The sequence below is a fragment of the Manacus vitellinus genome, unplaced genomic scaffold, assembly GCF_001715985.3.
Source record: "Manacus vitellinus isolate BGI_N305 unplaced genomic scaffold, ASM171598v3 scaffold_48_pilon, whole genome shotgun sequence".
Classification (NCBI taxonomy): Eukaryota; Metazoa; Chordata; class Aves; order Passeriformes; family Pipridae; genus Manacus; species Manacus vitellinus.
In genome coordinates this window covers 1,608,863-1,623,695 of record NW_021940593.1, presented here as the reverse complement: position 1 = coordinate 1,623,695, position 14,833 = coordinate 1,608,863, and the positions used below count along the sequence as shown (strand labels likewise).

Genomic DNA, 14,833 nt, shown 5'->3' with positions numbered 1-14,833 from the left:
TGTTAGCCCATCCATTACAGGCCGATAACACAAGGCAAGAATACAATATATAGCTTTATATTGATTTTTATACATGGATAAATTGAAAATGTGAAATATTTTTATATTACTTATTGATTCTCAGCCAAGGCCAGAGATAAATACAAAAATAAATAATACATAAAGTAGATTATATACACCTCATACATTTTAAAAGAATGTTAAATCCGTGTTATCACCTGTCATTATGCAGTGACAAATTGAGTGTTCACAACCCATCTCTCTCTAAGGATTTACCAAACTGCACAAGTCAATTTTAAGAAATTGTTGAACAACTGTAAAAAAAAAAATAGCAGTTCATTAATTTTGCAGATACCTGTAGCCTTTGAAGCTGTGTGTTATTTTTAATTTGTGGTGTGCCACATCACATGCAACTTCATTGCCTGTTATTCAAGCCACATTCTGCTGCTGTTAAATGTCTCCTGTTATTTACTTCCAGCTCTTTGAAAGGATGTGGGTCGTCAACTATTGCGTGCGTGTGGTTGTGTGCAGTCACCTGCCATTCACGTCATAGCATATCATATTGAATTTTCTAGGGGCATACTTTTCTGTGGTGACTGGCAGGTGTATCTTTATTAATACAATTTAAAATAAATTAGGAGTTTTTGCACATGGTTCCAGCTCGTGTTTACTGTCTAATGGCATCCTGAAACGTTGCTGTAGATGATGTCACTCCCATGTGACCCAGAGCCGCACACCGACATCTGGAAAGAATAAATCCTCTCTCCCCTCCTCGTGAGTTTTAGCTTGTGTACTCACTGAACTTGGTGAGTTGAGGATGCAACATAAGAATCGAAGCCTTACTTCTTTGGAATGTCAGTCACCAGTGTGAAAATGCTGCTTTGTTACTTTTGGAGCTCTTTAATAGAAGTTCCTTTTAAGGGACTATTTTCAAGCTGCTTCTGATAATCCTGTACATAATTTTGGAGAATAAAGGAGAAAATTAGTAGGATTAAAATGAACAGCAGTGATAAGATTTGTCATATTTAATTCATCTGATGCACGAGTGATTCATGGTCTTCAGAAATCTGGACATGGGTATGGCTTTGCTGATTACAGTTTGGTCTTGACACTCAGTAGATGAGATTTTGGTAACTCAAATTTAGTTGAATTCTGTTAGTGACCTCTGAAAGAAGGTGTTGCTCTAATGAATGGCAGATGAACATAACCTGAAGAAATCTCATGTCTGCTTCCTTGACATCTGCAAAGTTTTACCACAGTCTTTGAGCTGATCATTTTAATACAGAGGTCCGCTGCATTTTTCTTTGTTTCCTGTCAAGAAACTACTTTTCAGGCCTATCTCTATCCCCATCTTGATTCCCCTTCTTCTGGAACTCAGCTCAGTGGGTCAGCAGGAAGGTGTGTGGGTGTGGGACTGTCATCACCCAGAAACGCCCTAGCCCAGTAACTGAGGAACTGCCACATTTGCCTGTTGAATGGATTTGGTGAAGCTTTGTTAAAGGGTACTCATGCTCACATTTTTATTCTAAAATAGTGTAATAAACCCCAAAATAAGTATATTTAAAAATTCTCACTGACAGATTTCGTATGTGTACAGAATTTCAAAAGATTCCCTTCTGACTCAATGTACTGTGAAATAAGTGACCCCAATGCAAAGGGGGTAAGAAGCATTGTTCAACCATGAATGCTTTTGACACTAAACATCAGCTTCTAATGAATGTCCTGATTCTGAGATTTAATCAGTTTTAAGACAAAACAGTTCTATAGTTTGTGTGGTGAAATGTTGTCTGAGAAATCTGAATTAAAGTCTAGCATTATACTTAGGATAATGATTTTTTGCATTTGTGTGAAGGTGTGATGGTTTATGGTTTTCAAACAGTTGTGTGGGCATAGCTGAAATGCCATTGCTTACTGACTATATATAGTCAGAAACACAACAGTTGTTGTCTGTGTTGTTTCTCTCTCTTGCAATGTCAGTGTTTCTTGCCTTTGGCTATTACCATACTCAAGTGTGTTCCTAGATAAGCCTTTCATCACACTTAGCAGTGAACTGAAAGCAAGTTACTGGCTGGAGTTACATTTTGAGCCTTCAGCTCTTTGAAATGATAAAAAATACTTTGATATTTTGAATGTCCATATTTACTGTCTTTTGACATTAAACAGGGGAGGCAAGACTTTTATGGCATGGAAGAAACTACCATTCACTGACAAGAAATGGGGAGTTTAAGGACATTTACTAAAGGAAGGGTAAAGTGATCTTTTGTATTATACTATATTCTTATTTGTCCCTCCCCTCATCTTAAAAGTAAACTTAACTTTCTCATCCCACATCAAGAGGTACATGTGTGTGTTCTGCATCTAAGGGACTTTAATTCTGTTAGAGACAGAACTTAGATATTCAAATGGCTTAAAATAACCTGTGCTGTACATGCTTTTCATCAAACCAAGAACAGATGCCTTGTAGAAAAGCTTCTGACGTCACCATCACTGGATCAGGTGTCCCTGAGTGGGAAAGGGGGAATGAAGAGGTGGATGTAAGGCATGATGGGGGGATGTGGTGGCTCTGATTGCACATTAGGAAGAACTGTATGAGATGTGGAAGTGGAACTTCCTGGTATGCAGCACTGAAATAATTGCAATGCAACAGAATACAGTGATGTCTGAGTGAGGTAAGACTCTGTGGCAGGAGAAAAATGTCCTGTAACATCTACAGAGAGCTATTGTGGCAATCTGAGTTACCACAGTTAGTAAGTGTTCTATTAACTGTTCTGTTAACCAGGTGGTGAGACCCCACCTGGAATACTGTATTCAGCTCTGGGGCCTCCAGCATGAGAAGGACATGGACCTGTTGGAGCCAGTCCAGGGAAGGTCACAAAGATGATCAGAGGGATGGAACACCTCCTGTTAAGACAGACTGAGAGAGCTAGGGTTGTTCAGCTTGGAGAAGAGAAGGCTCTGGGGAGACCTTATTGCAGCCTTTCAGCACCTAAAGGGGACCTACAAGAGAGCTGGAAAGGGACTTTTGACAAGGGAGAAAAGCTTTAAACTGAAAGAGGATGATTTAGATGGGATGTAAGGAAGACATTCTTCACTATGTAGATGGTGAGGCACTGGCACAGGCTGTCCAGAGAAGCTGTAGCTGCCCCATCCCTGGAAGTGTTCAAGGCTGGGTTGGGTGGGGCTTGGAGCAACCTGGGCTAGTGGAAGGTGTCCCTGCCCATGGCAGGAGAGTTGGAACTAGATGATCTTTTTAAGGTCCCTTCCAACCCAAACCATTCTATGATTTTGTATTATAAACCATTGTGGGTTTTTTTCTTGTTTGTTTGTATTTTTTTTTCTCTCAAGTTTGAGACTGGGACATTTGAAATACTCTCTTTTTACTGACTCTGGTATGTCCCTCCCTCCCTTAGTAAATGAGCTCCTTTTGACAACTGTGTTTCTCTGGAACTGTAAATCCACCAGCCTCTAATGGTGCAGTTCACAGGAGTGGGTGACTGGACTTTCTTGGCAACAATACCTCCTTGTGGGAGGACACAAGAATGGCATAAAATTCGCTGCATTCCGTGTGGATTTCACACTGCTGCAGCTAAAAATAATAACCAAAAAAACGAGAGGAGGAAGCCAGTTGTAAATACAAATAGAAGAGAGAGTAATGTGATGGTTAGATTTAGCACGAAAAAGACAATCTATTCAAAGAAATAAGAAAGCATCATTCTGTTGATCTTGCCTAAACCAAGAGCATGTGGCTGCAGTCTCAGTACGGACACAATGCCTGCCACCGGCTGCCGGCCCGGCACAAGCTGTCAGCTGACTGCCAGCAGGATTAGGGTTGACTTGTTTTGGAAGGAATTTCTGTGGAAGTTTCCGGATGTTTTTGGTGCTGGGTTGTCTTGGTTGGCGATAATTTGGAGGGGGTGGAGACCTCAGACATTAGTCTCCTCCCTAAGATTCAATACCCCTGGTTGAAGAGAGACACCAAATATGGCTGTAAGTGAAACAATAACTCTTCACCAAGAAGAATGCTGATAACAATACTGATAAAACTGGGTTAAACCAATTGATAAGGAGAAACTGGGACAGGAGTCAGCACAGGGCTGGGAACACCCAAGTGACTGGAAGGACCTGCAAGACACCCGTTGGATCCAGCGGTGAAACTTTGTTGGTGCAATTTCCATGTTCTTTGCTCAAAGTGTCGCTCGCAGTCCAGATCCATCACGGTGGTGTGGAAGCCCCGGGTGGGCAGGGAAGCCCGAAAACTCAGAGTTACACGTGCTCAGGTTCAGGTGGGAGCACCTCCAGTATCTGCCCTGGGCTGGGGAGTTTTACACTGGATCATATAATACTGTGAGTCAGGGATACTTCAGGAGTCTTTGACCCTTCTAAGATGTTGCAGCTGTCTCGTCTTTCAGTGCAGCTGAGTCCATTTTGGCTGATTATGGCTTATCAACAAGAGATGAATCCCTTCAGGCCAGGTGTGAATGTTCTGGGGAGTTATCTCAGCTGAGTCATCTGTGTAAGGAAAAAGACGCACTACCCCACCTTGCAGAGTTTCATGGAACCAACAGGGTTGGAAAAGACCTCTAAGATGATCAAGTCCAAGTTTGTTGCTTTCCTTATCTTGTTTAACACCCAGTTTATAGCCTCAGGTTTCGGATGTGCAGCTTCAACTCCTGGCCTGGATGGCCACTCTGCAAATTGTTAGCAAAGCACAGGGCTGATTGAGCCTTTAGCAACAAGAGTCCAGTCTCTTACAAGTACCTGGGCAGTCACTGCAGGTGACCGAGTGTTGGAGTCATTAATCATTAGCAGTTCACTCTCTTTAAAGAAGGCAGAACACCAAAAAACCAAAGAGGCCTATTTGGAGAAGAGAGAGAAGGAAAGGCTGATACTAGAATTTTTGTGTAACCCAGGACATGGATAAAGTGCATGAATCCTCCAACTGTTTTCTACCTGTGGCTGAACCATGATTTTACCTTTCCTCGTGCCTAAGCAGAGATTTTTGTGAGCATGTGTGTAAGTGGCAGTCATTTGGCACAGCAGTAGCTGTCAATAGCTGATTAGCTAATGGTAGAACACCATTTACTTTGGGAGTCATCTATGTGTGTGTGCTGAAAAGAGTCTTGGAAATATCTGCCTGCCAATAATTGTGTAGTTATGATATAACCTGTCTTTGATTCTTTGAATTGCTTTTCATTTGATTGTCTAAAATAGTTGAAATATTATAAATACTGCCACCTTTCCAATTCCCTATTTGTGTCACTAAAAGGGCATTTTTTGTGCGTCGTTGTTTGTGACAAATGTAATTATGGAATAATATTCATTTGATGGGAATTACCATAAAAATAGATGAAATTGCATCAGACTGTCATGCTGTTCACTGTGTTTTAAGAAAGTTCTTGTCATGTTGTTGTTGGAGCTGTCATTTTCTGCTGTTTGCACTTCTGGCTCCTATCTGCCTAGCCTACATCTCATAGCTCTGTTTTAGGGTTGTGATTTTTATACTTGTTCTACTGGCCATCCCAGTTTGCATCCAACTCATTTCTAAGGGGCTGGTCATATTCAGACCCTTCTGGTTTTGTCTTTGCTCACAGAATCACGGGATGGTTGAGGGTGGAAGGGAGCTCTGGAGGTCAGGTGGTCCAATGCCCTGGCTCAGGCAGGGCCCGCAGTCTGCCCAGGACCATGCCCGGTCAGGTTTTGAATATCTCCCAGGATGGAGACTCCACAACCTTCCTGGTCAGCCTGTGCCCCTGCTGAGTCACTCACAGTGACAAATCATTTTCTGATGTTTAGATGGAATGTCTCCTGTGTGTCAGTGTGTGCTCGTTGCCTCTTGCCCTGTCCCTGAGCACCACTGAGAACAGTCTGATAACATCTTCTTTTCACCTTCCTTCTGGTGTTTGTGCAGGCTGGTGAGATCCCCCTGAGTTTTCTCTGCCCTCAACAGTCCCAGCTCCCTCAGCCTTCCCTCATATGACAGGTGCTCTGGTCCCTGAATCAGCTTTGTGGCTAAGGGTATCCATGTTGAAAGGGTACTATTTTCAGATTTTGGGACTATTTGCACTTTTGAAGTGTCTCAGGTGCTTGAGAGACATGCAAATCCTTACAGCCATTGTCTTCTGGAAGGCACAATAGCAGAGACCTGGGCAAATAATCACATGTGTGGCCTGTGAATATGCAGTTCAGCCTCGTGTTTGTGGGAGGGGGAAAACATTACATTAGAGGTTTCTGAGGAGCTGCTGTGCTGTCAGAATTTTGTTTTTTGTTCCCAACTTTTATTAAATATTCCTGGCAATAGCACTGTTTCCTGTCCTCAGCTGAGCTATATCTCACTTCTTTCCTGATCCATTCAATTGCTAACTCACAGGCTTACCATTCACTCCTGTCTGGGCTTCTCACAACTGAGCACTTTCACTCCTTCCTAATTAGGCAATTCCTTTCCAATCTGTAGCTCTGCTTTCCTGGTCAGCTTTGTTTGGACCACTTTTACTGTGCACAGAGACACTCCTGGCTGGTTATTCTGAGTCAGTAATAGTGGGTTATTGGCTAATGTATACTGGCTAATGATAGTTGAGGCTAATGCATGACTGAACAAGGTGTGAATGTATTTATTAAACTTGGGTGTTTGTCACTGTTGTTATTGTTAAATTTAGTTAAATTTAATTAAAACTTCACGTTGGGGAGCAGTATATTGCTGTCCACTGGCACAGTCAGTAGCTGCATGGCATCGATTTCACGTATTTCATGTCAGTCAGATGTTTGAGTCTATGAAGTTTTCATTCCATTAACTTATATTTGTAATGAGGAGAACAATATTTGATTCCCTTCTGTGACCAGGAATTATTTAACAGCAAGGACACTAAAGTACAGACACCAAGGTACACAGTAATATAACAAGCAGTGACTAGAGAAGTTTAACGTATTGCCCCTGGCTTTGTTGTATATGGTTAAGAGTAGTAGTGTGGAGGCCAAGGGAATTATTTCAGAATTAAATGATTCAGTAGAACAAAAAGGGAACACCATTCAAAATGTGGAACATCCTGCATGATCTGTAATAATTGGCCTTCATTTCAAGGCATTAGGGCAACAAGGAGATGCCAAGTGACTTGCCAGGTACCTGACGGAGCTTAAACGATTTCTTTCCCCCTGAGTGTTGCAATGCAGCCTATGTGTCTGCGTTCCTTTTGCAGGTCAAGCCCTGAAGGTGTCAGCAGAGGCGTTCACCAGCGATCCCTGCTCCCTGCCCCGCAGGCAGGCTGTTGTCCCGGCAGCGCGCTCCCTGCTCGCGGCTGTCACAAGGCTGCTCGTTCTGGCCGACATGGTTGATGTGGTGTATTTACTGCAGCATTTGACTGTGGTGAGTAAAGGCTGGCTTAACCCTTTAGCCACAGGTCTGCTGATGGTTCTTCCTGCACTGAAAATTCCTTTTGTGCTTGAGAATTGCAGGTCTCATGCACGTAACACTTTGGCACTTGGGGCAAATGTAGATTCCTGATGAAATTTGTGGAATGGACCAAAAAAAAAAGTCTTCTGCATGTAACTCAACATACTTGATCTGGGGAAGTATCCATACTATATGGATACATATCCCCAACTGTAGTTATCCATACAGTTGTATTTTAACTTTGTTTTAGTTCTTGTTTTATTTCTTATTTCCTATTTCCTTTCGATGCACAAAGCCTAGCAGAGCTAGGGAATAATTTATTTGTAGAGAATCTTAAAGGTGGGAATTTTATGTGGATATTTACAGAGGGAAAGAACTGAGTATGTAAGGGTCTGTCTCTGTGACAGAGACTGTCACTTTGTGCCAGAGATCAGCTGAAAGGAGAGAGAGATGACGGGTGAGAAGCTTGTCTGACAACTCCCCAGCTCCAGATATGTATTTGTATACTGCAGACAGAAGACTAGAAAATCCTAATGTTGGCAAAGCTTTAAAATTTGTGCAGTAGAAAACATTCACTAAAAGTCATAGCTCAAAGGAATAACGTGTTTCACAACTACATATCACAACAGTGATGTTTTGGGTCGTATTTTATCCACCTGGCTCCCTTTTATACAGAAGGGATGTCTTCTGTCTTCTATTCCATATAAAACTTACCAGTGGTCGTGTCCAGCAGGCTTCCTTCCTTTTTTGAACACTGATTTTCATCTTGCCAGCATCATGCATCTGAACAGAGATGAGTTTCTTCTCTGGCTGCTTATTCCATTCCACCTGGTGTGTGTCTTTGCTGGGAAGAATAAGGAATTGCCCTGTTTTTCGTTTTCCTTTTCTTTTTTTTTTTACCCCCAACACCTTCAGTAATGTCTGACAGACTGATAAAAGTACAGATTTCTGTTGACTTCCTAATATTTCAGGGCAGAGGTGAATAATTAGTGCTATCTCTAATAATGCCTCATGCCACAAGAGGACCCACTGGCTTAAAGGTGGCCATGTTGAACAAGTTCAGTTTAGTGAGGGCAAGAGAATGAAAATTTGGCTCCAAATCAGAGTAGGAAAAGTATTTCCTGATAAACCAACGTTGTGTGGATTTCAATACCGTGTTTGAAAGATCCACTGCTGACAATTGTTAGAGATGCAGTACAGGCTAAATAAACACTGCCTTGCAGCAGCTTACATGTTGTATATGTATTAAATTTGACAACTGTAAGAGAGGTGGCCAGTGTCTCTTGTATTCTTTGTGGTAAATTTTCCTAATTATGATATTTTTCATTGGTAGCCTATCACATTTTCCATACATATTTTCATAATCCTAGATGCACCCAGTATGTTTTACATGAGAGAACTAAAATTAGGTAGTTTTCTTTGCTAGAGTTCCAGTATTTCCAAACAGCTGTATAATTCACGTCAGGCTTCCCATTTGAAAATGAAAACAAACAATAACTGAAAATTATGAAAGAATGCAAAGTATCATGCAGAAAAAACTCCAGCACTGCAAAGAGTGCAGTTAAATTGTCATCTTCTCCCATACTTTAATTCAGTTCTCCTAATAGGAGTGAGAACTGAATTTGTCAATGACCTCTTAGAATAAATTAGTGTGGCGTAACACTCTCCATAATGCCTGTGTAAAAAAGACTCACTCTAGTTCTTGGAGCTGTTACATTTTCCATGTTTATTAAGTCTCTGCCCTGGCTGTTGAACTTGCCAACAGTGGTGTTGGCTGCAATGGTGTCTTTTTATGTTGACATCTAATTAGGAACTCGCCTTAGAAGAGAATTTCAACGTGTGCTATTGACCATCCTTCTGTTTCTAACGACTTTTGGTCATGGCTCACTCGGCCAGATTTGAACGCAATTAAATATTTTAATGAATTTCAACCTGGCTCTTTTCTAAAGCCTTAACTTAGATCATTATACTTTAAAACTCCCTTAGGAATTCAAATTGTCTTCAATGTGGACTTGCTCCAACCAAAAGACATTGTATTCACAGTGACTGCAGTGTGAAAGGAGACCTTGTCTTTGCTGTATCAGCTCTAATACTCTTGATTTTTGCATGTTCACATGCCTTGAAAATCAACTCTCTTTAAAAGTCATTAGCTGTTTTTCTTCACATTTGTTCTAAAATTTTAATACTTCTAACCACATTATCCTCTTCTTCAGATGTGAGTGTTATGGCTGTTATCATTTAAGAGATGAGAAATTTCATTGCCTTTTATTTCTATATCTCTGAGCTCTATAATTTTCATAGAGTAAAATGACATTATAAAGGACTGAGCTAAAGTTAATTTTAAATTATTAAAGTAAATAAATGAAATAATAGTAGAATAAAAGACATAAAAATTCTAACCAAGGAACTTTTGCTTGCATGTATAAAATGGAAGAAAGTGGTTCAGCATCATGAAAGAACCCTGTAAAGTATTAATTAGATCTTATTCAGTATAAAGTATTTTGAGGGGCATTATCTATTTATCTATCTAATGTCTTTTATTTATTTAATAGTCTGTTTGTTATCTGCTTATGTATGGAATGTCAGGTACCTCCTGCCAGTTTATGTAGCCTCTAAGAGGATTGTTTTCTGTGCATTTGACTTGGACTTTGGGTGGGTTTTGACATCTGTGTGATAAAGTCTTTATATGAAACAGAATATGATGCTGAAAATGCTGAATATTTTTGTCACAAAAATACTGAAATGTGACATTTTAAAAGTAGAAATAACAGGTCAGTCAGTTTGAAAGATTTTGGTAATCCTGGAGGGAATTTCATTCCGCATGTTCATAAACATACATTTGTTAACAAGAACTGAGCCTTTTGTAGCAGTTTCATTAAAAAAGCAGAGAGAATTTTGGTTGTTTTAGGAATTCTATGGAATCTTCACCAAGCAAAGTGTGAATAAATGTGTGTAAATGATGCATCTTAGACGCCAGTACAAACTCTGTGTGACTGATCACATTCTGGCACAGTCCACTTTTGGCCATTTGTGGAATTTAGAGCCTTTTAAGAGTATGAGAATGCAGTGCAAACAGCAAGATCCTTTTAGAGTACACTGAAGAAATAAAAATACATCACACCAATAAGAAAGGTTTTGCTTCTTTAAACAACTTTTTTTTTTTTTTTAACCAGGGAAGTGTTTAAATAAATAGCTGTTTGTATCTGAGTTTCCATACCTATTTTAGAGTTTGAAATCTCTAATAAAACAACTGCATTGTGAAAAATGTAGTCAGACAAAGGGCTATCTCATGCCCTTGGATTCAGAGCTGTATTACAGCTCATTCATTATGGTTAGTAATGCTCGATATTGTTTAATTAAGTGAATTAACAGACTAATGGAATTGCTTGAATTTATTGATCAGGAGAGCACACAAGAAGATAACAAGTTTTGAGAATTTAATTCAAGGAGCATTGGCAGTCTGTCTTTCTCTAATTGGTTTCAGATCATGCTGAGCCAACATGTTTTATCTGCCTCTTTCCTCTTCTTGTCATGCTTGTAGATTTACTATTTAAGTCTTCATATTTTTCATTAAAGCCTCAGACAGCGTGATCTTTATAAAATGCTTGCTTAGAGTTACTTAAAACTCTTGCCAGGAAATAAAAAAAAGAGAATGATTACAGATAAGAAGCAACTTGTGAACTTTGACCCTGTGAGCCCAGTGCTGTCTGTTCCTCCCTTTTCTGCAGAGTATTCATCAGCATTAAACATTTTTTGAGCAGAACGCAGTATGATTACATAGAAGAAGAGAGGTAAGTCATCTCAGGCCTACAGAGACTTCAGGTGTAGGGACTTGGTTCAACTCCCATGACTGTGATTAATTGATTTAGCCTGTCCAGATCCCTCTGTAGAGCCTTCCAACCTGCAGCAGATCAGCTTGGCCCATAGACCTGTGTGTGTCTGAGTGGTGGAGCAGGTTGCTAAACACTTCCCCTTGGATTGTGGGGACTTCATTCTGCTCCCCATCCCAGCCTTCCAGTTCAGGGGCCTGGGTTGTCTGGAAAACAACTGGTCTTTCTTTTAAAGACTGAGGCAAGGAAAGTGTTAAGTACCTCAGACTTTTCCTTGTACTTTGTCACTGTTTTCCTCTGCACCCAACAGAGGATGGAGCTTCTCTTTACCCTTCCTTTTTTTTGCTAATGTATTTACAGAAACCTTTATTATTGTCTTTTATGGCAGTAGCCAGATTAAATTCTACCTTCTTCCTGCCTTCCCAGTACCATGGCAAGAGAAATCTCTGAACATAAGGAGTGTTAAGAAGGTGACAGGAGTCTTTCTGGAGAAGATCTGGTTTCTCCTTTGGTTTATACTCCTATTTATTTTCTCATTAATCAACAGAAATGGATTCTTGGTACTAATTGGATGTTGGTCTATGGTACATGGGATGCAGTTGTTTTTAATCAGGGCTGCAGTGTTTATCATTGCACTTTGCAAATTCTGTGGCTCTCTGAAATGCGGAGTAAATAACAGAGGAAAAGCAGCTTCCAAAGAATTACTTTTAAGAGTTAGGCTTTTCAGAGTGTCCTTTTGAGTACAACAAGAACCTGGATCCACTTCTGTGCTTGCTATAGGAGCCTCTTGGCTGCTGCTTTGTAACTCATAAAAATAAATCATTGTCAAGCTGCAAGAAGATAAATTCCAGATGAAATAAATTATAAGCAGCTATGACACAAAGGTGATTGTGTCACAGGTTAACATGGAAGACTTGAAGTCATCAGGAGCACGACTGAGTGTGAGAAATCCATATTGTGTCTGGTGATGAAGTTTGAAAATTATTTTGAGAGAGTTGGAAGGTGGGATATTGGACAAGCAGAGGCCTATTTGAAATAATTACTTGGACTGTGCAAATGCCTGCGTGCTCCAGCCAGTGACTAGGACCCCACTGCAGTCGACTCTTGGAAGCAATCGAGGAAAGGACATTGCTAAATGGCTTCCTTGAGCGTTTATTACTGTGTTTTGCTTCTGCAGCAACAGTTACCACTGAAGCGTGGTGCTTATAAGAGAATAATGTGGAAGTGATGTTCTGAAATTTCCTTCTATAGAGTGCTAATATTGGAAGGCAAATTCTAGGCTGGGAAAGTAGTCTCGGGAAATCATCTTGGCACATTATTTATTGGTAGTATGGCAATGAAGTCAGTAGAATGGCTTGTCTGATCAACAATTATTTGTATCTCAAGCCTGCACAGATCATTCTGATCTAGAGAAATTTATTTTGTAACTTGTTCTTGCTTTGGGAGGCAGAAATGAGGAAATGCATGCAGAACAAACAGTGTCTGCTTTATCATCAAAATGCATGTCTTCAGACCTGCTTAAAATGAGAGCAAAATCATCTGATATTTTCTGAATGGAAAAAGCTATGTGAACTGCTCTCCACAAATCTCTACAAAGGAGGCACATTGCCCATTCCATTACAGCAAAATATGGGGAGAGCAACTATTTTCTCATAAGTATGTGTGTTCTGTAATTGGAGTTTGAGAGGTTTTGAATGTTTTTTTTTCAACCACATCTCTGAATAATTTAAAATAGTACATTTTGTATAATTTAGTCTTTTAAAGAACCAGTACATTATTAAAACAGGAAGGTATTTTTCAACGAACAGCTTCCTTATGTCAGAATGGAAGTAAAAGTTGCTTTTTGTCCTTAATTCAACTTGTATTAATCCATGTGAAAATGAAGAGAAATATTTCACCAATAGAAAAAATAGTTCAGTGCAATCGCACAGTGGAAGATGATAGCACTGATATTCTGAAATATAAGTACTCTTTCACTTCTGCAGCTCTAGACAAAGCAGAAAAGAGTAATTTCTCCTTATTCTTGAATAACAGATTGGCGTTTTGTAGCATTGGCCCTAAATGTGAACCAAGTATGTAGAAGGGCTCTAAGTAAAGGATGTGCAGCAGGCCATTTGGTTACATCGTCCTTGTAACTTAGCTGGACTCCCAGGCAGGTGACATTAAAGGTGTGTGGTTTGTCAAACAGCATCTTGCACAGACTGCAGAAACAGTGTCTGCTGCCTCCCACACCTCTTGCTGTTGATGTGGAGATTGTAAAGTTTTTGCCGGGAATATGACTTCGTATTCTGTATTTAACGATGTCTCCTCCCGCCTTTCTGAATTGTAAGCAATGAAACACTTTGCACTGCATGTTTCTAATCTCACATTTTTGTGGCCTGGCCTCTTCTTTAGCTAGGAAGCCATTAATTTTCATGGCCCATGTTGAGGTTCTCAGGATTACCAAGGGAATGCCATTAGAGAATTTTGTCCACCTGAGACCAAACAAGCTCCAACCTGGGTAGTGCAGAAACCTCTTCTCTTTGAACTCATTGCCTCATTTTTGTTACATATGACAGAAGAGAAGAAGTTCCAGGGTTCCTGAATGTATGTGGAGGGATAGTGGAGAAAAAAATCAAAATGACTACATCAGGAGCTCGTAAAGACAACAGAGGATTCTCAGCTCTTAGTTGGCTTTACTGTAGGAGAAACTGCAGTCAGAGCTCATGTCTGTTTTTTGACATCACAGTGAGTTGTGAGACTACAGGAAGTGCCAGGGTACTTGCTCTAGTCCTACACTTTTTGGTTTTGTTTTTTTTTTTTGTGTGAAAGGAATGCTGTAATGTTTGTGAATGGAATATAATGTTCTTCTGTTTAAGTTATGAAATTGTGTGTGCAGTATCTGTGCTACGAAGTTATCTATGGTAACTTCACAAACAGAAGCAGCTCTGATTAAATCATAGAGATAAAATCAGTCCAGGTGGTTACCCAGTAGTGCCACAGAGAGCAAAAGTAGTAAAGGACTGCTACTTCTCAGCTTTCAGAAACTGTCAAAGCACTTTGAAAAAGTGACAGGCGAAAAAGGGTGTGAGTGAATCTCTTATGGTTATTTACATTTGGTTATTGGTGAGAGGAAAAAAACCAAACTAGTATTTCCTTTCACCTCTAGACAATAGAGATAAGAGAGGTTTTCTTGCCATTCACCCCACCAGTGGTGGTGCACACTGATAGAAGAATGACGCAGAAAGATCCAGATGTGGTTTTAAGTTTAACAGGTGCTGATAACCTTTGTATGCCCAAGGCCCTTTTTTGATTTCTTGTTGGTGGCAGTGAAAAGAGCATATGCGTGTTTTCTGAAAATGGCTTGGTTTTTTATTTACTTTTGAGTAAAAAAAGAGTTTTTCCCTTTCATCTAAAGACAGACTTCTCAGTGGATGTCCTGGCAGTTACCCTTCTATTTTTTTGAAGAGTGTTGCCCTTGGAGTTACACATTTGGTTTGTATTTGCTCGTGCTGGTTCTTACGTCTCTTTCCAGAGAGCCAAATGCATTATTAATACTTAGGTTGCTTCAGGGCATAAGAAAGTGAGTGAGCTTGCTAGTAGAACTCCTGCCAAATGAAGAATTGAAGCTATAGGATTA

The 14,833-nt window shown here is 40.1% G+C and overlaps 1 protein-coding gene across 1 annotated transcript in view; it reads left to right on the top strand.

The window, feature by feature from the left end:
• Nucleotides 1-14,833, top strand: part of CTNNA3 (catenin alpha 3) — a 427,660-nt gene that overhangs the window by 11,997 nt on the left and 400,830 nt on the right. The window contains exon 4 of the mRNA XM_018079955.1: nt 7,191-7,357. Coding sequence (XP_017935444.1) covers nt 7,191-7,357 — 167 coding nt within the window. The remainder of the gene's footprint in view (nt 1-7,190; nt 7,358-14,833) is intronic.